This window comes from Spermophilus citellus (genome assembly GCF_964194105.1).
Source record: "Spermophilus citellus genome assembly, chromosome: 5".
Classification (NCBI taxonomy): Eukaryota; Metazoa; Chordata; class Mammalia; order Rodentia; family Sciuridae; genus Spermophilus; species Spermophilus citellus.
Genome location: NC_138186.1, coordinates 107,774,166 through 107,800,332, shown reverse-complemented (window position 1 = coordinate 107,800,332; position 26,167 = coordinate 107,774,166). Strand labels below are relative to the sequence as shown.

The 26,167-nt window shown below is 37.2% G+C and overlaps 1 protein-coding gene and 1 pseudogene across 5 annotated transcripts in view; one reads left to right on the top strand and one right to left on the bottom strand.

Moving 5' to 3' along the window:
- The window catches only part of USP45 (ubiquitin specific peptidase 45), a 99,541-nt gene that overhangs the window by 34,561 nt on the left and 38,813 nt on the right, over window positions 1–26,167 (top strand). For all 4 annotated transcript variants that reach the window (XM_081294251.1, XM_081294252.1, XM_081294250.1 and 1 more), the window contains exons 8-9: window positions 1,611–1,741; window positions 13,971–14,058. In XM_081294251.1, the coding sequence (XP_081150377.1) occupies window positions 1,611–1,741; window positions 13,971–14,058 (219 nt within the window). The remainder of the gene's footprint in view (window positions 1–1,610; window positions 1,742–13,970; window positions 14,059–26,167) is intronic.
- Window positions 9,507–9,924, bottom strand: LOC308648761 (histone H2A.Z-like; annotated as a pseudogene). The gene has a single exon. The product of its transcript is annotated as a histone H2A.Z-like (transcript).

Below are 26,167 nucleotides of genomic sequence, written 5' to 3'. Positions count from 1 at the left end.
TGAAAATATAAGTTATTGTTCAAAGATCATAGATCAAACAATGTGAAGATATTGAGGCAGCTTTTAAACAAATGCAAAAAGTAAAACAGGTTTGACTTGTTGAGCAAAATAGTACCCCTATTTTGTGGTTGCTGGTGACATTTATTTAAATTTAACAGTAGATTTAATCAGCACCTGGAGGTTCTTTTGAAGCCTAGTCTGATGATGGATTTTTAAGAAAGAAAAAACAATAATAAAAAAAGCTCCTGACATTCAGAACCTGGTTTAACTCCTACAGTGAGGCCATGTTTGGAGAATCTCACAGAAGAGGAGCCTCACACTAGGTTTCTCTGACAGTGTTAAAGTGAGACAAAGCAAGATCAGTTCATAAATTTGGTCTAAACACACAAAAACAAGGTCTATCTGTCATTTAGGAAATCCCAGTAACTTTTCTGTCTTGGACAAAATGAGAAATGAATGATTGCTACTTCTTTAACAGGTATAGTTTTATCCTCATCCTCATCCCTTCTCTCTCCCGAGATAAGACTTACTGAGATACTCAGTTGTAGTATAGCATTATCTCCATTTGCTGGTGGCATCCAATTTAGAGTAAATCTCCACTTCCTTAGTTCCCTCCCCAAATTACCTAACCAAATCCCAAATCCTTCTTTATAGAACCTCTTACTGGGACACTTCATGGTTCTCCAAGGTGTGTGTTCTACCTCACTACAACAAGTGATCAACTTAATTCAAGTGTGTTCCTGGAGGACTTTGCCTGGAGGGCACTGACACTACAAATAATAATGTTAGTTAGAAATTGAGAGTTTTGATAGAGGAAAAGAGTATATGTGGATAGTTCATGATCTGACCTTTGAAAACAATTAAAAAGGAGATTTTCAAAACATTTAGCCCAATGAAGTAATCTCAGATTGTTCTTTCAAAGACAAAGGGAATAATGTATTTTAGAAAGCAAAACTTGGGAGAAAAATAATTGGGTTAATCCTTCGTATAATCTTAGCTGCTTTTGTCAAGCTTTGTTTTTCTTTTTTTTTTAGTTGTTGATGAACCTTTATTTTTTATTTATTTATATGTGGTGCTCAGGATCGAACTCAGTGCCTCACACATTCTAGGCAAGTGCTCTGCCACTGAGCCTCAGCCCCAGCCCCGAACTTTGTTTTTCTGTAAAAGAGGAAGACGGTATACTGATTTTTATCACATAATTCCCCATTCCTTATTTTGTTACTAAAATATTTGGGGAAAAGAAGTGTATGGAGTTTTTGCTAGTAAATATAATTTATGATTATTTGTGGAAAAGTAAAAATATCAAGTAGATTAGTAGTTTTATTTATAGGAGAACCCGTTAAGGGGCAGTTAAAACAGCTAAGGATTAATGATTAAACTCAAGCTTTATTAAATAAAGTGCAGAGGATATGAAAATAGCTGTTTTCCAAGGTAAAACATTTAATCCTATTTTCTATTTTTATATGTCCATTTTATAAAGGAATAACATTTCTTAACATACATTAGCCAATTTCATTGTTTTCATTTAAATAAAGTGTAACTCTTAGATTTTTAAAAATAATGTTTTAAAACTGTGTGTTTCTGACATAGAGTTGGTCATGTTTTTAAAGGATCCATTAGTGGTGGAACTTTCAAGCCCTGGACCGCTGACTTCAGCCTTGTTCCTGTTTCTTCACAGCATGAAGGAGACCGAAAAAGGACCACTTTCTCCTAAAATTCTTTTTAATCAGCTTTGTCAGAAGTGAGTGCATCTGCCTTTTTAGTATAAATAATCCTGTTACAAAACATTAATGCCTTCATCACTTAACAGGAGTAGTTCCATTCTGTGATATTGCTATTATTGCCCAGACTATCATTATAAGGTACTATCATTTGTGTAGTTATGCCTTTGTGCATTATGCAAATTATTTTTCATAATACTCTGAAGAAGTGATTTTTTTTTTTTTATCCTCATAAGTATAGAAGGAATTGGAGACTTTTAGAAATTAAGTTGCTAACCAAGTATGAGAGTGACAGTGCTGAAAGTGAAATAGAAGTCTATATTGGCTCAATGTTTATCTTGTCTCAAGCCTCTGAGACAATACTGTAAAGTAAGAAAATCAAAGAATCCTAAAATCTAGAAAGTATTATAAAGGTAATCTAATCTAGTTTCTTTTTTGTGCGTGTATATGTTGAGTATCAAATCTAGGGCCTTGGTGCAATTTTGGCAAATTCTGCTACTGAATTATATTCCTACTCCCTGGCTTCCTCATTTTTAAAGATGAACTTTGAAGAAAATAGAGTGTAAGTGAATTTCTCAAACTATTATTATATATGTAAAAACAAAAATCCTTATGTGCCTGTAAATAAACACATTACCATGAAGGACTTGACTTAACATTAATGCATTCATGCATTTCTTTATGTATGCATGATGTATTAAACATGGCCCCTGTCTTCATGGATCTCATAAGCTAGTCCAGTACACAATTACTGAAATATGAAAACAGAATTTCTTAAATGTGAATTTGTATTTTAAAATTTCAAACTAGTTATCAGTGCCATGATATTTCAAATGTAGCTTAGAATATAGAGAATTTAGTGTATGCTTCACTTGGTTGACAAATGCTATTTCTTCGGAGTCTAGAGACCAAAAAACCTATCAGTGGCACACACCTGAAATCCCAGTGACTCAGGAAACTGAGGCAGGAGGATTTCAAGTTCGAGGCCAGCCTGAGCAACTTAGCAAGACCCTGTCTCAAAAATAAAAGAACTAGAGGTGTATCTTTGTGATAAAGTGTCCCTGAGTTCAATCCCCAGTGCTAAAAACAAAATAAAAACAAACAACTTGTCAAAGACTCAGATGGGTGGCTCAGAGAGTTCAATTTTTAGGTCATTGTATGCTTTAAAAATTTATTTTGGTGCCAGAAATGTTTTGTTTTGTATTCTTTTTTTTAAGAGAGAGAGAGAGAGAGAGAGAGAATTTTTTGATATTTATTTTTCAGTTTTCAGTGGACACAACATCTTTATTCTTTTTATTTTTATGTGGTTCTGAGGATCGAACCCAGCGCCCCGTGCATGCCAGGCAAGCGCGTTACCGCTTGAGCCACATCCCCAACCCATTGTTTTGTATTCGTATACTGATTCTATAAAGATTCATAAAATAGAAAAAGTTATTAAAATAATAGGTGCTCATAGATAAAAATTCGCATTTCTCACCACCCTTATACCTCAGAAGTAACTGTTACAGGTTTAAATGAAATGCTTGAGACCAGACATGTTTTGGATTTTGGATTTTTTTCAGTTTGGGAATAATTTCATATACATAATGAGATCTTCAGAAGAAAATGAAAGTCTAAATACTAAATTCATTTATGTTTCATATACACCTTATATATGTGTAGCCTAAAGGAAACTTTTTAAAATTTGTTCTGTTAGTTATATGTGACAGTAGAATGCATTTTGACACATCATATATAAATGGAGCATAACTTCTCATTCTTCTGGTTGTACATGATGTAGAATTACACCGGTCATGTAATCATGTATACACATAGGGTAATAATGTCTGATTTAATCTACTATCCTTTCTACTTCCATACCCCTACCCCTTCCTTCACTCCCCTCTATCTAATCCAGAATAATTCTTTTTTTTCCCTAGCTCCCCACCCATTGTGAATTAGCATCTGCATATCAGAGAAGATATTCAGCCTTTGGTTCTTTAGGATTGGCTGAAGGCAATTTTATACAGTATTTTTAAGTGTACCTACATTTTGACTGTGATGTGTCAGATGAGTTCAAGTGGGAAATTGTTTTTGGATGCTCAAGAACTTTTGGATTTTGGAGCAATTCTGATCTTGGAATTTCAGATTGGGAATGTTCAAATTGTATTATCTGTTTCTTGTATTTTCAAAAGTGATTATGCATACACAGATATACGTATGCCAATTATTTGCAACTTGCTTGTTTTGCAGATATGTTTTATACACCTTTCCATAATAGCACGTATAGACATAAGTTATTAGAGTATATATGTGTGTGGGTATCATATTAAACTCATGGGAGTACATCTGTGGAATAAATTTTTATGAGTACAATAACTTGATCAATATTATTTGAAAAATTTTAAACTGCATTTTCTTTTGTTATTGTATTTATTACTTAAAATTTTTTTTGTAGTTGTAGATGGACAATAATGCCTTTATTTTATTTCCTTACTTATTATGCAGTGCTGAGGATCGAACCCAGTGCCACATGTGCTAGGCAAGCATTCTACCATAGAGCTAAAGCTCCAGCCCTAATATTTACTTTTAAAAGATATATACTAAGAGCTGGACACAGTGGCACATACCTATAATCCCAGCAACTTGAGAGGCTAAGGTAGGAAGATCAAGAGTTCAAAGCCAGTCTCGGCAAATTAACAAGTCCCTAAGCAACTCAGTGAGACCCTGTCTCTAAATAAAATACAAAAGAAGGGCTGGGGATGTGGTTCAGCTGTTAGGTGCCCCTGAGTTCAATCCCTGGTACCAAAAAGAAAAAAAAGTGATATACACTAAGAAAAGTATTTTTAAAAAATCTGGCAAAGATTTAATCCATTTATGTATGGATATATTTCTGAATTCTGTTCTGTTTCATTGATCTGTATATCTTATCATTACCCTGAATTCTATACTGTCTTGATTACTATAATTTCATAGTAAGTTTTGAAATTGGATAATATGACTCTTCCAGTTTTGGTCTTCTTTTTTAACTATTCTAGCTCTCCCCCTTTTTTTTTTTTTTTTTTTTTTTTTTTTTTTTTTTTTTTTTTGGTATTGGGGAGTGAACCCAGGGGTGTTCTTTTTTTATTGTATTTATTACTTAAAAAAATTTATTTTGTAGTTGTAGATGGACAATAATGCCTTATATTTCCAATCCTTTTTATTTATTTATTTATTTGGGTACCAGGAATTGAACTCAGGGGCACTCCACCACTGAGCCATATCTCCAGCCCTATTTTGTATTTTATTTAGAAATGGGGCCTCACTGAATTGCTTAGTACCTTGCTTTTGCTGAGGCTGGCTTTGAACTTGCTATCCTGCCTCAGCCTCCCAGACTGCTGGGATTACAGGTGTGTGCCACCAGGCCCAGTTTTATTTTTTATGTTGAGACAAGGTCTCACTAAGTTGCTCTGGGCATTGCTAAATTGCTTGTGAATTTATAATCCTCCTGCCTCAGCTTTCCCAATCATTAGGATTATAGGCACATACCATCATGCCCAATGATCCTTTGTTTTCTTATATGAATTTTAGAATCAGGTTTGTCAATTGAGATCATATTGAATGTGTAGATCAATTTGGGGAGAATTGATAGCTAACCATACTGAATCTTCCAATGTATGATTTTATTTATTTATTTTTGATACCAGTGATTGAACCTAGGGCACTTGATCACCGACCCACATCCTCAGCCCTTTTTATTTTGAGATTGGGTCTCACTAAGTTGTTCAGGGCCTCACTAAATTGCTGAGGCTGGCTTTGAACTGTGATCTCCTGCCTCAACCTCCTGAGCCATTGGGATTACAGATGTGCACAACCACGCCCAGCATGATTTTATCTTTTTAGGTGTTTTGTTTGTTCATTTTTGGTGGTATTGGGAACTGAACTCAGGATGCTGTATCATTGGGCAGCATCTCCATCCCTTTTTATTTTTTATTTTGAGATAGGGTCTTGCTGAGTTGCTGAGACTGGCCTAAACTTGCCATCCTCCTGCCTCAGTCTTCTGAGTAGCTGGGGTTATAGGCATGCACCTTCAAGTCTGGTTCTTTTCAGTTGTTTAGGTCTGTAATTTTTCTTTTCAAGGTGTATGGTTTTCAGCATACAAATCTTGCATATATTTTGCCAGATTTGTCCTAAGAGTTTCATGTTTCTTGTGTTATTTACAACAGGTGTTTGTATATTAACCTTATTTCTTGCTCTTGCCCAGCTCATTGGGTCTAGAAGCTTCATGTAGATTGTTTTGAGATACCCTGTATAGACAATAACATCATTGGCCAATAATGATAGTTTTATTTCTTTTTTGCTACTTGTATCACTAGCAAGACTTCTGGTACAGTGCTGCCTTGTTCCTGATTATGGGTGAGAACATTCATTCTTTTACACTGTCACAATGGGCAAAAGGTGTGACTTATGTAGTCGAGGGGAGAAATGAAGAATGTCCTCTCGCTTCCCTTTTCAATGCTTTATTTACTCAAATCACTCAATATAATTTCACTGTATAGGTTCTTACTCAAGAAAATGACAATCCTTAATGTTAGGCACTGCAATAGACATAATCAATTCATAGCAAACAATTCTAGATTGATTTTAAGCACTACAAACACTTAATCATGACATGCTCATTACAAACATTCCATCTGCATGCTAAGCTCAAGTGTCAGATCGAAAGTCTGAAGCCTTATGCTCTAAGTCCAGCAGATGCACACTCACTCAGACTGTGGTGATCAGATCAGGAACCAAGGCAGGCTTTTCTTGGGGTGGAGCTGATGGCTGGCTGAGGAGGTGGTCGTGGGGAGAAGTCCTTTTCTCACCAGGGTCAAGAGACTGCTATAGAGTTTGAGACCAGTGAGAAAACACAGAGGATCAGGCAGATGAGAAGAGTTATGATGTCAGTCCAGGTCCTCGTCAGGCTCTCAGGCTTGTGTGCATTGGTGTCGGCTGGCTGTGAATGTCTGTTCATTTGTTCCATCATTTATACTAAATTTTGGGGCTTCTGACCACCCTTTCAATTCCTATCAGCTGCTACTGGATTTCTCAGTGATGTCATTTACCCTGAGGTTAAAGCATCTGGTCTGGTGGTCCCCACCCTGATTTTCTTGCTTCTTGCTCTTAACTGGATGAGGGCAACATGCTAGAGACTTCATTCTGAGTTTGTCAAGGTGGGGAGAAGTGATTTGTTTGTGCCTTAGGGCTATACTGGAGGGCTACATAGGTGTACCTGGTGAGACTGCAGGTTTCAAACTAGAGTTTTAAAATGGAGTTTCTTAGGCTAAGATCTAAAACCATCCTCACAAACACATAAGAATAATCAATCATTGGGGCTGGGGATGTGGCTCAAGCAGTAGCGCGCTCGCCTGGCATGCGCACAGTGCTGGGTTCAATCCTCAGCACCACATACAGATAAAGATGTTGTGTCCACCGAAAACTAAAAAATAAATATTAAATTCTCTCTATATATATTTATTTATTTATTAATCAATCATTTCCTCCCAGCATGCTCATCTAGCATGCATGAAGCACTGGGTTCAATCCTCAGCACCACATAAAAATAAAATAAAGATATTGTGCCTACCTCTAACTAAAAAATAAATATTTTAAAAAATCAGTCATTCTAGGATTCCCCTCCCCCCTTTGTACTGGGAATTGAACATGGAGTACTTGACCACTGAACTACATCCCCAGCCCTTTTACTTTTTAAAAAATTTTTGAGACAGGGTTTTGCTAAGTTGCTGAGGCTGGCTCAATTTCCTGTCCTCTTGCTTCAGCTTCCCAAGTGGATGGGATTATAGGTGTGTGCCACATAGGTTTTTGTAGATGCCTTTTATCAGAATAAGTAAATTCCAATTTGTACCCCCCCCCCCCCCAGGAGTTTGTATCAAGAATGGGTGTTAGGGCTGGGATTGTGGCTTATCGGTAGAGTGGTCACCTCGCATGTGTGAGGCGCTGGGATTGATCCTCAGCACCACAAAAAAATAAAGTATTGTGTTCAACTATAACTAAAAATGTATATATGTGTATATATGTATTTTAAAAAAGAATGGGTGGTAATTTTTTTCAAATGCTTTTTCTGCATCTACTGAAATAATGACTTTTTTTTTGATCTGTAGAAATAGTGAATTGTACTGATAAATGCTCTGAATAGCTTAACTGAAGTATATTTTACATAAAACATACTGTACATATTTAAAGTTAAGTTTTGACATATGTGCCCACATTACCACAACCACTATAAAGTATGAATTCATCAACCCCAAAAGTTTCCTTAGGCCCCCTTGGTAATCTCTTTGTTTGGATCTCCTCCCCTAAACTCTATCCCTGGATTACTGCTTATCTGTTTTATTACTATAGATTAGTTTGCATTTTAATGAATTCTTTAAAAATGGAAACTAGAGTGTATATATTTTTTTAATCTGGCTTCTTTCTCTTGGAATAATTATTTTGTGATTCATCCATGATATGTGTATATGTTGATTGACTTTTGAAAGTTGGACCAATATCATGAAGTTTCGGTTATGTTGGTGATTAGCAGACACTTGAACCACTTTTGAAGAGTGCTACTTGGAAATAAGTTCTTCAACTTACTACTTCTTCTTCTTCTTCTTTTTTTAATAACTATCATTTTGAAATAATTTTAAATTCACAAGAAGTTACAAAATAGTTCAGAGTTTCCATGTACCCTCTTTCCAGTTCCACCTGTGATAATGTTTCACTATACATTGTCAAAACTAGAAAACGGATATTCACACAATATTGACCACTCTGATACAGATCTTATTTCACCACGTTTTACATGAATTCTTTCTTAAAAGATTCAGAGATGTTGTAAAGTGATTCTGTTTTTCCATTCTCACCCATGCCTGTCTTTGCTTCCTATACTACTTCATTTTGCTAACTAGTGTTATGTGCTGAGTTTTTGGTTCTGGGGCTGGGAGAAAAAAATTTGTCCATGAGGAAATGTAATCAACTGGACAAGATGTATGCTTGAACAGCATTACTCAGAAGACACTTGATCCTAATTTTTGTAATCTTCTGTGTGCCACATAATCTCAATATAGGATAAAAGTACTGTACTCTGGGTATGTTCTCCAGTTTTTGTTTTTGTTTTGTCCTACTGGGATCAAACCCAGGGCATTGTATGTGTTAGACTAGCACTCTACCACTGAGGTACATCCCCAGCCCATCTTAGTGATATTTTCTAATTACTATTTCACTCTTCATCTGTGTTTAGCTTAGTATTATAATTTTTGTATTTTATATCAATGGTTTTATTTTATTTCTAGTATTATTAAATTTATTATTATACTATTATTTTTTTCTAATTTTGCTTAAAATTTGGTTCTAATGGCATTTATGCCTTTGTGTTTTTGGTTATTCTCCACAACATATTGTAATGTTTTTGGACCGTTTTATAAAATGTATTTGCTTTATGCAAACTTATTCTAATTGTTGATTTTTTAAAAAAAAGATTTTAGTTTGGGATATAATCTTTATTGAACTTATCCATCAGAGTGGAAATAATGTCTGTTCAAAACCAAATGTTTGTTACTATAACTTCTGCATCACAATTAAAATTCAAACAGTTTTTTAAAAACAGTCAACTCAATCAAAACTCACTACTTCAGAATCAGTAGCTTCTTTGAAGCCACCATAACTCTTAAATATAGTTAAGACTTGAATGCAGAAATTTGGTTGGTTGGAAAGCTAATTTAACTTCCAACTTGCTCAAATAGAATTACAAAAAGTCAAAATTGTGTGTTTTCACAGAGTTACAGTCCCCTGGAATCACCAACACTGGACTGCTGTTAAGAGTATTGGAGTCCTGAGATAATAAGGAATCCAGGCATCCTTAAAACAGTCTTCTGTTGTTCTTTCTTCCCAATCAGTGATTTGTGGGTATGTGGGATGACACCACCACCAGCAATTGTAGCCTTGATGAGAGAGTCCAACTCTTCATCTCCACAAATAGCAAGTTGCAAGTGACCAGGGGTGATATGCTTTATGTTTCTGTCTCCTGATGCATTTTCTGCCAATTCAAGTACCTCTGTGGTGAGGTACTCCAGGATGGCTGCCGTAGTCCATGGCTGGTTGTCCTAGATTTCAGGGAACTGCAAGCCAGCTCTCTGAGGGATCGGGAAACTGCCTTTGTCTTGGCTTTGTCGGAGTCCTTCCCAGTCTTACCACCAGCCATCTGGAATTCTGCTGAAGCTCAGACAAGCAAGGCAGAGAAAAATGCAAGAAAAGGCTAGTCAGACACAAAGTGAGATCCCACCACCTACTCCTTCGTGGCACCACAATTCAAACTGCCTGATCTTTTTTTTTTTTTTAACATTAGATTTCTTCTTGTGTTAAATTGGTTTGTAGGCTCACTTAGAGTAGATTTTTTTTTTTTTTTAATTTGTTCATCCTCCCTGTCTTGTCCCTACTACTTTGTTTCTCCACTCCTCCCTGCCTCTTCTGCCCCTGGCATTGCCTTCTCTTTCTCCTTCATATTTCCTCCTCTCTCTGCCGAATAATTTAAAATTTATATTTGGCCTCAACCTAGCCCTCCAAGGTGGATTTGGAGATCCAGTCTCTTCATGGTTCCAAGTTATGGTGTTGCCATGGTTTTGGGGATTTGATAGAGCCCGGGCAAGGCTAGTCTCAGCTTCAGGTTCCAAGGCAGTAGCTGTGTTCTGTTGTAGCTTTAGGCTATATTTGCTCAAGGGAAGACCAGCTATCCTTAAACAATGAGCCTGGCTCCTGTGTTTGTCAAGAAACCATTCTCTTTACCCTTCAGGGCTGAACTCTTCCTAGTCCAACATATGTTTCTTCCTGTACCTATTTTATGTTTGTGTTCCATTTCTTTGCTCTGTGGGATTTACTTTGTATTGTATATCCTTTTTAAAAATATATAGTTTTTGTTGTAGATGGACACAATACCTTTATTTTATTTGTTTATTTTTATGTGGTGCCAGGGATTGAACCCAGTGCCTCACGCATGCTAGGCAAGTGCTCTACCACTGAGCCATAACCCTGGCCCCTGTACCCTACTTTTTTGTGTGTTAGTTTTCTCTCTTTTATATTTTGTCAGTATGTTTGTAGTAGAGGCAATTTCTGGATTATTATTATTTTGGTGAGGGGGTGCTGGGGATTAACTCAAGGCCACTCGACCACTGAGTTACATCCCCAGCCCTATTTTTTTGTATATTATTTAGAGATGAGTCTACACTGAGTTGTTTAGCATCTTGCTTTTTACTGAGGCTGGTTTTGAACTCATGATCTTCCTGTCTCAGCCTCTTGAGCCACTGGGATTACAGGCATGTGCTATTGTGCCTGGCTATAATTTTTTTTTTAAATATAAATATATTTTTTTCAGTTGTAGATGGACACAATACCTTTATTTATTTAATTAATATGGTGCTGGGGAAGAACCCAGCACCTTGCATGTGCTAGGTGAGTGCTTTACCACTGAGCCACAACCTTAGCCTGCAATTTCTGGATTATGAATTAACTGATTCATCATTACCTAGTAGACATCTCTACAAATTCTCTTGTTCTAATTTTTTTCTTTTTCTTTGATAGTTTCCTATTTCATGCTTGCACATAAATTTTCTTATTACATCTTAAGGTTTTTTTAAAAAAATTATATCTATCTATCCATCCATCCATCCATCCATCTTTTTGCAGTACTAGGGATTGGACCCAGACCACTGCACCTGGTAAGCTGAGCTCTACTATGGAATTATATCCCTAGCCCTTTTTTATTTTGAGACAAGGTCTAACTCAGTTGCAGAGGCTAATCTCCTCCTCCCAGGTAGGTAGGAATATGGATGTGTGCTGTCATGCCTGACATCTGAAGGTTTGTTTTTTTTTTTTTTTTTAAGTCCTCTATTCTTTCTCATAGTAGTGCCTTTAGTAAGTCACATTTATTGTGAGTATTCCCCTTATTTTGAATAAATTATATATCTTCATCCATTTGATTTTTTTTAGTCTTTAACAATCTCTTTATGTTAAGTAGCTCATGTAGATTGCATCAAATATTCTGTAAATAGTAGTAAGATTTTTTTTTTCAGTTTTAGGTAAAAGAAAAAACTACATTTATTAAATTTTCTTCATTGGTTTATTTAGAAGGCAGTAAGTAGTTTGTGTGGTTGAGATGGAGCTACAGGTAGTGTGTTTGTCAGCTTTTCATTGATGTGACCAAAATACCTGACACAGACAACTTCAAGAAGGAGCAATTTGTTTTGAACTGGCCACTGTAGTACATGTTTATAATCCCAGATAATCAGTAGGCTGAGGCAGGAGGATCGCAAGTTTGAAGCTAACCTTGGCAAATAAGCAAGGCCTTCAACAACTTAGTAAGACCTTTCTCAAATAAAAAGGGCTGGGGATATAGCTAAGTGGAAACACGCCTGAGTTCAAACCCCAGTACAAAAAAAAAAAAAAAAGGAAAAGAAAAAAGAATTTTGCTTTCAGCGATTTTCGTTCAGTTGACTCCATTGCTTGGGGCCTGAGGTGAGATGGAACATCATGATGGAAGGGTGCAGGGGAGGAAAGCTGTCAGCTTAGGGCAGTTGGGAAGAGAGAGTGTGTGTGTGTGAAGAAGGGGGCCCAGGTCAAGATATAGTCCCCAAAGGGTATACCCCTGTGGCTGTTTCCTCCAACTGTACCTCACCTGCCTTTAGTTTCCATCTCCTTCTAGTAGTCCCTTTAAATTATTAATTAATCAAATTAATCCACTGATGAGGTTAGAGACCTCATTATTCAGTCACTTCCAAAGCTCCACTTCTGGACATTGCTGCACTGGGGACCAAGTCTTTAATATATGAGCTTTTGGGGGACATTTCAGATCTAAACCATAACAGGCAGAGCCATTGTTGAGGCTTTCTTTGTTCAGGAATAATTTACTATCTATGTATATTCTTTGAAAGCCACAAGCTGCCCCCTCATTCTACTCAACACCTGCTGAAGGTCCCCAAAGGATTCCACTCCTAGTCATTTTCCATTTCACTGACCTTCCTTCATATCTACAGCATAAGTGTAGTGTAATGCAGTTTCTGCTTCTCACAGTGCCAGCCATGAAGGCCCAAGTAAGGTTGGAATTTGTGTCCATCTTGGTTTCTATCCTTATCTCCTGCCGTCTACCGCATTCAGAAAGGCAAGCCTACAGGGTAGTTAATGAAAGTGTTTTCAACATCATGATGTTATTTGCTGGTACTTAGCAAAAGAATAACTATAAGAAAGTTATTGAAGTGTTTCTTCTTACAGACTAGATTCACTAGCAGTTGAATTCATTTTTTTTTTTTTTTTTGCAATCAGGGACTCACATTAGTGTATTATTAGGATGGATACTTATCATGAGATAATGAGGAATAATGCTTAAAATACTAGACTCAGAATCAGAAGACCTGGTTTGATGTCAGTGTTTCTTAGCTTGTTCTTCAGTTTTCTCAGGTATACAATGCAATTTATATTTATTGTAAGTTCCTTAACAGTGTTATTGTATTATCAAATGGTATATATCATAAAGAAATTGTGCTAAATTTGTCTTGTATGAGCATAAAGATATTGCTTTGTTGTATTTGACAGAATTAGTTTTCTATCTTAGAACACATTCTAGATTTAGTATTATTTGCATTTAAGACAAATGTTCATTTTATCATTGGGATTTATCATAAACTATTTTTTAGAGTTACTTAAATCAACTAAATATTTGCTGGGGATATCTCCATGAATAGAACCTGATCTTTTTATTTAATTAATTACATAGGAAGTATAATATATTCACGAGAGATCAGTTTATAAATCCTGTATTTTAATATAAACACTCTTGTTTTTTCTTTTAATGTTTTAATATAGATAAATCACAATGACTTCGGTTTGAATGCTGTTTTTGTTTGAATAACCTTGCAAATTATTTAAATAATCCTGAACCCTCACGTATACGTTGGGAAAAAAAAATACATCTCAACAAGTTGTTTGGAAATTATATGATTTAAATATGTAAAATTCCTAGTACTATACTTGGACTTGTAGTAGTAGCTTAATAAGTGATAGCCATTTTGTTCTGGTTGCATTTAACTGTTCATCCTAAGTGGAACAGGAATCACATTTTGTCTTTCTACTTTGTTGAAAAAAATAGCAAATTGAATCATTGACTCATTATTTCGAAGAGATTTTAAATAAGAATAACATTGTTGATGAACCATGGAATGATTATTCTTTTTTTTTTTTTTCTTTTTGTTTTTAAATCAGGGCACCTAGATTTAAAGGTTTTCAACAACAAGACAGTCAGGAGCTTCTTCATTATTTGCTGGATGCTGTGAGGACAGAAGAAACAAAGGTCAGGTTCCTTAATGTTATCACATATTGCCTTTTTTTATTTTTAAAATTGTTTTTCTTTGTTCTAATTAGTTATACATGACAGTAAGTACATTTATGTACTTTGATATGTCATCCATAAATGGAGTATAATTTCTCATTTTTCTGACTGTACATGTTGTATAATCACATTGGTCATGCAGTCATATGTGTACATAAACTAATAATGTCTGTTTCATTCTACTATTCTTCCTGTCCCCATACTTTCTCCCCTCCATCTAATCTAAAGTAACTATTCTTCCTGAGGGCTCGTCCTCTTGTGAATTAGCATCTGCATATCAGAGAAAACATTCGGCCTTTGGTTTTTTGGGGATTGGCTTATTTTGCTTAGCATGATATTCTCCAACTCTGTCCATTCACCTGCAAATGTCATAATTTCATTCTTCTTTATGGCTGAGTAATATTCCATTGGGCACGCGCACGGGTGTGTGTGTGTGTGTGTGTGTGTGTGTGTGTGTGTATAAATAATATATCACATTTTTTAATTCATTTATCTGTTGAAGGACACCAAGTTGGTTCCATAGTTTAGCTATTGCGAGTTGAGCTGCTATAAACATTGACGTGGCTGCATCACTATAATATGCTAATGTTAAGTCCTTGGGTATAAATCTAGAATTGGAATAGCTGGGTAAAATGGGGCTCCATTCCAAGTTTTCTGAGGAATCTCCATGCTGCTTTCCATAGTGGTAGTACCTGCCGCAGTCTTGGCTGGGCACACAATCACGAGCCACTCAAGCAGGAACAAAACTTTATTTTGAAAAAGCCGCCAACACTCTCAGCGCCAGCAAGCAAAAAAACCGGTCCTCCCACGCGGGCGTCTAACCGGAACCGCCGTCTCCCGGAAAACCGGGGTCCCCGGACCTCCCCCGGAATTTCCTCCTACTATCCTTCCCCAACCAATGGGAACTCTCCATGAGTCCCCGTAACATGAGTCCAGTAGTAGGCCAAGGTGAACAGCAGGAGCCCAATTTGCATATGAATGTAAATCTTAGCATAATAATACCTCAGTGGCTAGCTGGCTTTACAACCAAAGGTGCCATACATCATATATTTTGCTTGTGGCTCCTAGCATCTGCCCCCTTCTGTTTAATTAAGTAACAAGCAATGTGGCTAGGGACCGTGCCTGGTAGGTTGTCCAATTTAACATATGGTTCTTACCCGTCATGGGAGAACTGACCTTTAGGCGTCAGCTTCCTGTCTTAGGTTGAATCCACTGTAATCAGAGCAACCCGTCGCTGACTACCGGTCCAGCATTCAGCCATGCTTGTGGATAGGCCTATGCACCAGTGGGGGGGTGAGGTTCTTGCCTCACCTCTGTTGGCCCCCAAATTTTGCCTTGGTGCCAGTGGGGGGGTAAGGTTCTTTGCCTCACCTCTGTTGGCCCCCAAATTTTAGACCATCACTAGTAGAAGGGAGGAGGATACAGAAATGCCACGACACCAAGCCAATTGATGGCTCCTTGGAAAAATTGCGTCACTGGTGACACCATCAGCAAAGATATGCCAGTATTACCGCAATAAACATGGGGTGAGCTGGCAAGGAAATTGCATCACTGGTGACACCATCAGCAAAGATATGCCAGCAGTACCACAATTCGGTGCACCAGATGATATTTTACAGTGTATGTAACTGATATATAGTCCAGGCAAGTTCTGCAAGCAGTTCAAATTGGAGGAGTCTATCAATATGTCCATTTCCTCCCAAAGTAAATCAAGTCCTTGATAGCATTACTTGTTGAGTTATATTCATTGATGCATCAGTTTATACAGTTTACTGTGATTGCTATCATAGAAGCTGTAGTTTGGTTTTATCTCAGTCTTCACTGGAATTGGGATGGAGATGGAAATTCTGGCAATGATGTTAAAGAGACATTATCCTGAACAGAATTATTAAATATAATAAAAAGGAAAGGTGAAAGTAAACAAACAGATCTGTTAAACTCCTTTAAAAACAATCCTTAACAGCTGTTTACCAAATTTAAATTAGCAAACAAACAGATCTGTTAACCATCTTTAAAAACAATCATTAACAGCTGTTTACCTAATTTAAATTAAACTATATAAATCACGTGAATAAAGAAAAAATTCGGATCCATTTTTTCATGAGCGCTCCTCATATAAGAAATATGGACATACACACATACAGACATACAACACAAAACAGAAGTGTGCACACAACATACAACACATAAGACAATAGTAAATAAAGGCCTTGTAACTATACCTAGGTGAAATCTCCATTGCAATGTTTAAAAACTCCACAGTCAAAAAATAAAACACAGTCAAAAAATAAAACTGATCAGAAAAACATTAACCTAGGTTTGTATGAGCTCAAAAATAAAATAGAACTTTATGATGTGGAAAAATGCAATAATAAAATAGATATTGAAAAAAACACCTTGGTTAATCACTGTCGCAGATGTAAGAATAGCCAAGCTGGAGCTCTGGATGTCAGCTGTTATGGATTTGAGTCAAATCATCTTCTTTTTCTGTAGAAATTGTTTTAGTTAATCTCTCTGGAATCCAAATCGGTTGCTGTTCATCCTGTGGGAAAACACAGACAGCGCCCCGATTCCAGACTATCACTGGATCCGGGCCTTTCCATTGTCCTGTTAGAATATCTTTCCAAAGTACCTTAGGCTTATGTACATTTTTGGGGTACAAGTGTCTTTCCGCAGCACTAAGTCCCGATGAATCTAAATTTAAAAAGTTTAGAGTAAAAAGGGTTATTTTAAGTTTATCTTTGGGGGATATATACCCCTTTCCAATTCCCTCCTTTTGTTTTAATAAGTACATTTTAATAGTTTGATGAGCTCTTTCAACTATGCCTTGTCCTTGTGGATTGTATGGAATTCCTGTTATGTGAGTAATACCAAATGATGAGCAAAATTGTTTAAAAGAGGAGGAAGTATAACCAGGACCGTTGTCCGTTTTTAACTGTTTTGGAACACCCACAGTGGCAAAATTTTGTAAGCAATGAGCTATAACATCTTTAGTTTTTTCTCCGGCATGAAGGGAGCCCATCAAAAATCCAGAAGAGGTATCAACTGTAACATGTAAATATTTTAATTTTCCAAATTCTGGCAAGTGTGTGACGTCCATCTGCCAAATATGGTTAGGTATCAGTCCTCTAGGATTGACTCCAAGATTAACTTGTGGTAAAAATGTCACACAATTTTGACATTGTTTTATTATATGTCTGGCTTGTTCTTTAGTTATTTTAAAACGTTTTTGTAAAGTATTAGCATTGACATGGAACCTTTTATGAAAATTTATAGCTTCTTCTATTGTGGAGAAAATATGTATGTCATGTGTAGATTTATCTGCTAGTTCATTGCCCATACTAAGGGCTCCAGGCAATCCTGTATGTGCCCTGATATGACCTATAAAGAATGGATCTTTTCGGTCCCAGATTAGACTTTGTATAGCAGAAAACAAAGAGAAAACAGTAGAAGAAGGTGAAATCCTACCAGCATCTTCAAGGGATATTATAGCATTAACTACATACTGACTATCAGAAAATAAATTAAATACAGAATCTTTAAACATCATAAAAGCTTGTAATACTGCATTAAGCTCTACCTTTTCAGCTGATTGTTTGGGAACTAAAAATGTAAAAGTTTGATCAGGAGTAACTACTGCTGCTGTACCATTGTTTGACCCATCAGTGAATATATTTGGAGCATTTATGATAGGGGTTTTTCTTGTCATTTTTGGAAAAACTATAGGATGCTTAGACCAAAAAGACAACAAAGGATTAGATGGTAAGTGATTATCAAATGAAACACTAGTTTTACACATGATTATTGCCCAAGTATTTAACTCATTAGCTAACTCATCAATTTGATCCATAGTATATGGAGTGATAATTTTATTGGGAGAAATCCCAAATACTCCCTTAGCTGCTTTTATTCCTTTGAGTATTAATTGTCCTACAGCCTCAGGATATCTAGTAAGAATAGTGTTAGGAGAATAAGATAAATGTATCCACAATAATGGACCTTCCTGCCAAAATACTCCTGTAGGAATATTTTTTGTTGGTAGTACAATAAATAATAAAGGCAAACTTATATCAATTCTATCCAAATGCATATTTTCCATATACGTTTCAATGATTTTTAATGTTTTTCTTGCTTCAGGCGTTAACATGCGGGGTGAATTTGGATCTGATGGACCTTTTAGAATATCAAATAAAGGTCCTAACTCTCCTGTTGGTATGCCTAGATAAGGCCTTATCCAATTTATGTCTCCCAATAATTTTTGAAAGTCATTAAGTGATTTGAGTTGATCTACTCGTATTTGAATTTTTGGTGGACGGACCATGGTTGAGGATAATAGAACTCCTAAATAATTAATTGGAAGATTTAATTGTACTTTATCTATTGCTATCTCTAGATTATAATTTTTCAATAAGTTTGTAAGTGTGGCATAACATTCTAGCAATGTGTTTTTATCTTTATGTGCCAATAACACATCATCCATATAGTGAAATATTTGTAGTTCAGGATTTTGGTTTCTAAGTGGCTGGATTGCTTTATTAACATAAATTTGACACATAGTTGGGCTGTTAGCCATCCCTTGAGGGAGTACTTTCCATTCATATCTCTGATCAGGACCTTCATGATTCAGTGCAGGGATAGTAAATGCAAAATGTGGACTATCCTCGGGATGAATTGGAATTGAAAAGAAACAATCTTTAATATCTATAGCTAAAACATGCCAGGTTTTTGGTAAAGCAGACAATTGAGGAATCCCTGATTGAGCAGGTCCCATAATAACCATCTCATTATTAATGGCTCTTAAATCTTGTAATAATCTCCATTTACCAGATTTCTTTTTAATGACAAAAATGGGAGTATTATGGGGGGATACGGAAGGTTGTATATGTCCTTCCGCTAATTGTTGTCTGACCAAGTCATGGGCTACTTGTATCTTTTCTTTAGTCAGGGGCCACTGAGGAACCCACACTGGTCTTTCTGATTTCCAAGTAATTTTGATTGTCTCAGTGGCCCTTTCTGAAAACCCAATTCATGTCTATTTATTTCTTGATCTATTTGAATAGGTGCTGTCATACCTTGTTCTTGTTCTCTTAATCTTTTTTCTTTCCTAAAGCCTTGTTTAGCCCTAGTAGTGGGCGCGTTAGGATTGATGTTATTTGTTAATGTCAATCCTAATTGATCTAGGACATCTCGTCCCCATAAATTTACGGGAAGATGATCTAATACATAGGGCTGTATAGTTCCTTCACATCCTTCAGGATCCCTCCAATCTAATACCATAGCACTTCTATGGGGATTTGTTGCCACTCCTAGGCCTCGAAGCGTTTGAGTGGCTTGTTGTAATGGCCAATGTTTTGGCCATTCTTGACGAGAGATGACACTAAGGTCAGCTCCTGTGTCCAGCAGCCCATTAAAGTCATGTCCTTGAATATTTAATTTTAGCATTGGGCGAGAATCTAAATTCAAAGACAGCATAGCCCAATCTACACCTGTGGAGCCTAATCCCTTGGAACCTCTTTCTACATTACAACTGGAAAATTTATCATGCAGGCTGGGTATTATTAATAACTGTGCTATTCTATCTCCTGGTGAAATTACTGATATACCTCTTGGAGAACTAGCTATAATTTTTATTTCACCCTCATAATCGGGATCAATTACCCCAGGACTTATCATAAGTCCTTTTAGTGTAGAAGAACTGCGTCCCAATAATAAGCCTACTGTTCCCTGGGGAAGAGGTCCTTTTACTCCTGTGGGAATGATTTGAATTCCCATCTCTGGGGTTAGTACTGCTCTGGCAGAGGCGCAGATGTCCAGCCCTGCGCTCCCTCTAGTTTGTCTGATGAGGGATTTAATGGATAATGCGTCCTGGGCACTACCTTGATGGTGCTGTTGGGTTCCTCCATTGCCCCATATATTTGTGGTTTTGGGCCCCGGGGCATTGGGCCCTCTAGTCCATTTTTTGGCATTGGAGCCTGATACCTTTCTCCACGATATCGTGGGTAAACACTTGGTCCTTGCCCGTTTTTTGATAACGGAATACCCTCTATGGTGGTTTGAGAACGGCATTCATTAGCCCAATGTTTCCCTCTATGGCATCGTGGGCAAATACCCGGTATTCTATTCCTTTGATATCCAGCTTTGTTAAACCCTCCTCTTACGGGGCAACTCCTTTTAAAATGTCCTGTTTGATTACAATTATAGCATGTTTTTGGCCTGGCATCTAAAGCCTGTTGTACTGCTGCTAAGACTTGCCCTTGTTCATTAATGTCTCTACATAATTTAATATATGTGTTTAAATCTTCATGTTTCCATGGTCTAATGACCTCTCTGCAGCAACGATTTGCTTGGTCATAAGCCAGTTGTTTTATAAATGGCATTACCTGTTCTGTATTACCAAATATCCTAGAGGCTGACTGAATAAGTCTATCTACAAATTCAGCGTAAGGTTCATTAGTTCCTTGTATTACCTTAGATAATTGACCTTGTAAGTCTCCATGCCCCTGTAAAGTTTTCCATGCCCTAACTGCATCTACAGCAATTTGTGCGTATACGCCAGGGTCATATTCAATTTGTTGTCTTTGACCCTCATATGGTCCCTTTCCCAATAGCATGTCCATATTTCTTTGAGGATAACCAGCTTCTGCATTTCGCCTAGCTGTCTCCATGCAAAATTCCTCATTGGCAACCTTCCATAACAAATATTGTCCTCCGTTTAGCACAGATCGACACATGTTAGCCCAATCTGCTGGTGTCATGTCCAAGTTGGTAACAGATTCGACCATGCTTATTGTGAAGGGAGCTTGCGGCCCATAGGTCGTTACAGCCTCCTTTAATTGCTTTATTGTTTTGAAATCTAAAGCACGGTGAATTCGTTGCCCTCCTGCCTGCTCAAGTACAGGGCATGCTAATCTTTGGGGTCCTGCCTCAGAATTCCGTCCATCAACTACGGGAGTTGAGGGCCGCTCAGCTGTAGATGGAGCTGTTGGTTGAGTTACGCCCTCTGGTGATAGAACGGAGTTAGTAGCAACCTCCTGTTGTAATTCTCCACCTGATGGCTGCTTTTCCTCTAAGCTTGCTTTCTTTAAATTCTCCTCTGTCTGACTAGCTTGAGAGACCTTCTCTTTTGCTTGACCTAGCGTTTTTTCTACCATAGTTTGGACCTCTAACAATTTACTTAGCAGTTTTTCGGTTTGTTTTTTACTGGATTCTAATCTACTATAAAGGTAACGTAACCCAATAAGATAGGATAAAACAAAGCCGAAGCAGAATGAAACAAAAACGGAACAGACAATGGTTGTATCAATTTTCTCTTTCTCAGGGCCGAATAACTTCAAACCTTGAGCCAACCATTTTTCCCAGTTCGCCTGAGAAAATTCTAGGGCTAGGGAGCTTGAAATAAAAACAAAATAAATCAAAACAAGAACACATTGTTTTTCTAAATGTTCACCCATTCTGTCGCCTTCCCTCAGGGGCGAGCAGTTTTACTCACCTCTAAGTTTCAGGCGTTCCCCGTCCGGGCCGCCAAATGCCGCAGTCTTGGCTGGGCACACAATCACGAGCCACTCAAGCAGGAACAAAACTTTATTTTGAAAAAGCCGCCAACACTCTCAGCACCAGCAAGCAAAAAAACCGGTCCTCCCACGCGGGCGTCTAACCGGAACCGCCGTCTCCCGGAAAACCGGGGTCCCCGGACCTCCCCCGGAATTTCCTCCTACTATCCTTCCCCAACCAATGGGAACTCTCCATGAGTCCCCGTAACATGAGTCCAGTAGTAGGCCAAGGTGAACAGCAGGAGCCCAATTTGCATATGAATGTAAATCTTAGCATAATAATACCTCAGTGGCTAGCTGGCTTTACAACCAAAGGTGCCATACATCATATATTTTGCTTGTGGCTCCTAGCATCTGCCCCCTTCTGTTTAATTAAGTAACAAGCAATGTGGCTAGGGACCGTGCCTGGTAGGTTGTCCAATTTAACATATGGTTCTTACCCGTCATGGGAGAACTGACCTTTAGGCGTCAGCTTCCTGTCTTAGGTTGAATCCACTGTAATCAGAGCAACCCGTCGCTGACTATAATATGCTAATGTTAAGTCCTTGGGTATAAATCTAGAATTGGAATAGCTGGGTAAAATGGGGCTCCATTCCAAGTTTTCTGAGGAATCTCCATGCTGCTTTCCATAGTGGTAGTACCAATTTGCATTCCCACCAGAAAAATGTGAGTGTACCCTTTTCTGCACATCCTAACCAACATTTATTGTTGTTTGTATTCTTGATAATTGTCATTCTGACTGGAGTGAGATGAAATCTTTGAGTAGTTTTGATTTGCATTTCTCTAATTGCAGGAGATATTGAACATTTTTTTCATATATTATTGATTGATTGTATTTCTTCTTTGAAGTGTCTGTTCAGTTCCTTAGCCCATTTATTGATTGGGTTATTTGGGTTTTTTTGGTGTTGAGTTTTTTGAGTTCTTTATCCTGGTGTGTATATGTATATATATATATATGTGTGTGTGTGTGTGTGTGTGTGTGTATATATATCTCTGAGGTGTACATGGTAAAGATTTTTCTCCCATTCTGAAGGTGTTCTCTTCACATTATTGATTGTTTCCTTTGAGAAGAAGCTTTTAATTTAAATTCATCCCATTTATTCTTTTTTAAAAAAATATTTTATTTTTAGTTGTAGATAGACACAGTACCTTTATTTTTTTAATTTGTGTGGTGTTGAGAATTGAACCCAGTGTGTCTCACACATGCTAGGCAAGCGCTCTACCACTGAGCTGTAGCCCCAGGCCGTTGATTGATTCTTGATTTTACTTTTTGGGCTTTAGGAATCTTGTTAAGGAAGTCAGATCCTAAGCTAACATGGTAAAGATTTGGGCCTTTTTTCTTCTATTAGGCACAGGGTCCGTGGTCTAGTGCCTAAATCTTTGATCCACTTTGAGTTTAGTTTCATGCAGGGTGAGAGATAGGATTTCAATTTCTTTTTTTTTTTTTTTAGTTGTAGATGGACACAATGACTTTATTTTATTTATTCATTTTTATGTGATGCTGAGGATTGAATCCAGGGCCTCACATGTGCTAGGTGAGTACTCTACCACTGAACCACAATCACAGCCCTCGATTTCATTTTGTTTCATGTGGATTTCCAAGTTTCCCAGCACATTTATTGAATAGGCTATCTTTTCTCCAGTGAATGTTTTTGGCGCTTTTGCCTAGTATAAGATAACTGTATTTATGTGGGTTTGTTTCTGTGTCTTCTATTGTGTACCAGTGGTCTACGTGTCTGTTTTGGTGCCAATACCATGCTGCTTTTGTTACTATTGCTCTGTAGTATAGTTTAAGGCCTGTTATTGTGGTCCCTCTTGCTTCACTCTTCTTGCTAAGGATTGCTTTGGCTAGTCTGGGTCTTTTATTTTTTCAAATGAATTTAATGATTGCTTTTTCTTGTTCTATGAAGAATGTCATTGGGATTTTAATAGGAATTGCATTAAATCTGTATAACGCATATTGCCATATGGCCATTTTGACAATATTAATTCTGCCTATCCAGAAGCATGGGAGGTCTTTCCATCTTCTAAAGTCTTTTTCAGTTTTTCTTTAGTGTCTGTAGTTTTCATTGTAGAGGTCTTTCACCTCTTTTGTTAGATTGAGTCTCAAGTTTTTTTTTTTTTTTTTTTCTTAAGCTATTGTGAATGGGGTAGATTTGCTAATTCCTCTTTTAGTAGATTCATCACTGATGATGAAACATGTTTGATTTATGGGTGTTGATTTTATAACCTATTTGCTAAATTCATTTATGAGTTTTAGAAATTTTCTGGTGAAATTTTTTGGTTCTTATAAATATTGAATCATGTCATTGGCAAATAGTGATGGTTTGCATTCTTCTTTGCCTATTCATGTCCCTTTAATTTCTTTTTCCTGTCTGATTGCTCTGGTTAGAGTTTTCAAGGATGATGTTGATAGAAATAGTGAAAGAGGGCATCCTTGTCTTGTTCCAGTTCTATTGCATATTATCTTTAAGAACAGGATACACACTGAAAACTGGTTTCTACTATAATTTTAAAATACAGTGAGGGCAGAGGATGTAGGTCAGTCAGAGCTATTGTATTGTATGCATAAAGCCCTGGGTTTAATCCCCAGCACTGTAAAATAAATATAGTGAAAAGTAATTGATTTTTTTAAAATTCTGTATATTCTTTTTTCCTCCTTTCTCCTGTTAAGATTATTTTATTCTTTCATAGTTCTACTGTCCTGTATTAGTTCATGCCCTTTGGTTGTAAATAAAGCAATTCAAACTAAAAGAAAAGAGAATCTTAGCTGGGAATGGTGGCATGTGCCTGTAGTATAGCTATTCAGGAAGCTAAAGCAGGGGCATGGCTTGAGTCTGGGAGTTCAGCGCAGCCTAGGCAACATAGTGAAACCCTGTCTAAAAAAAAAAGCAGGAGGGGGATCTTAAAAATCCATGCCAAAGAAGATATAGCTGAGTGATGTAGAGACAGGAAATTTATCAGGAATCTAGGAAGTATTTAAATTATTTCACTAGTTTCTTTGGCTCTGTAGATTTTCTTTATTTTTTAGACTGAATTATTTCTATGTTTCTGTGTCTGAATGATTGCACATAATCATAATTTGCATGTTACAGTTCAACATATATTAAAAACTAAACTGGGCTGGGATTGTGGCTCAGTGACAGAGCGCTTGCCTGGCATATATGAGGCACTGGGTTCGATCCTCAGCACCACATAAAAATAAATAAAATAAAGATATTGTGCCCATGTATAAAAGTATTAAAAACAAACAAATAAACAAACAAAAAAACCTAAACTAAACTGACCATGATTCTCACTTCTAAATTCCCAGTAGAGTGAAATTTCATTATTCCATCCTGGACTCGATTCCACTTGGATCAGTTACTTGTGGCTAGGAGAGTAGGATTTCAACCTTGTGAATCAGGGAACTTTTCTCAGAAAATAAGGAAGAGCTCATGAGTGGATTCTCCCAAGTAATGTTTATTGTGCCCTATCCCTTGATTGATGGGTTGTTTATTGACTTTAATATTAAATTAGTAAAATTTTTTTCCCCTTTTTTTCTTTCTTTCTTGGTTCTGGGGAGTAAACCCAGGGGTACTTTTCTACTGAGCACATCTCTAGCCCTTTTCACTAAATTGCTGAGGCTGGCTTTGAACTTGCCATCCTCCTGCCTCAGCCTCCAAACTGCTGGGTTTACAGGCATACACCACCCTGCCTCGTTCAGCTCTTTCTTATTTTGAGACTGGGTATTGCAAATTTTTGTAGGCTGGCATTGAATTTTCAATCCTCCTACCTAATCCTCCTCAGGAGCGGGGATTACAGACATGTGCCACTGCACCTGGCTGTCTTTCCTTTCTTTCCTTCTTTGCTTTTCTTCTCCTTTCCCCTCCCCCCCCTCATTCCCCCCTTGTCTTTCTTTGCCAGGGATGGAACTAGGGGCCTTGCACACTCCAGGCAAACATTCTGCCACTGAGCTCTACTCCCAGTGCCCCTACACATACCATTTTTTAAAAGCCTACTTTGTTTGAATTATAATCTTGTACTCCTAATCTCCATTTTTCAGTGGAGAGTTTAGTATTCTAATATTTTATTAAAAATGATCTTAAAAAATGAGTTGATCTCTCCTTTCTGCTAAAAAGTACCAGAAAACAGTATGTATTACAGTCCCCTTCTTTTTTTAAAATTTTTTTCTTTTAATATATATTTTTAGTTGTCAATAGACCTTTATTTTATTTATTTATATGTGGTGCTGAGAATCAAACCCAGAGCCTCACACATGCTAGGCAAGCGCTCTACCACTGAGCCACAACCCCAGCCCATACAGTCCACTTCTTTTTTTTTTTTTTTTAAAGAGAGAGTGAAAGAGGAGAGAGAGAGAGAGAGAGAGAGAGAGAGAGAGAGAATTTTTTAATATTTATTATTTTTTAGTTCTCGGCGGACACAACATCTTTGTTGGTATGTGGTGCTGAGGATCGAATCCGGGCCGCACGCATGCGAGGCGAGCGCGCTACCGCTTGAGCCACATCCCCAGCCCCTAC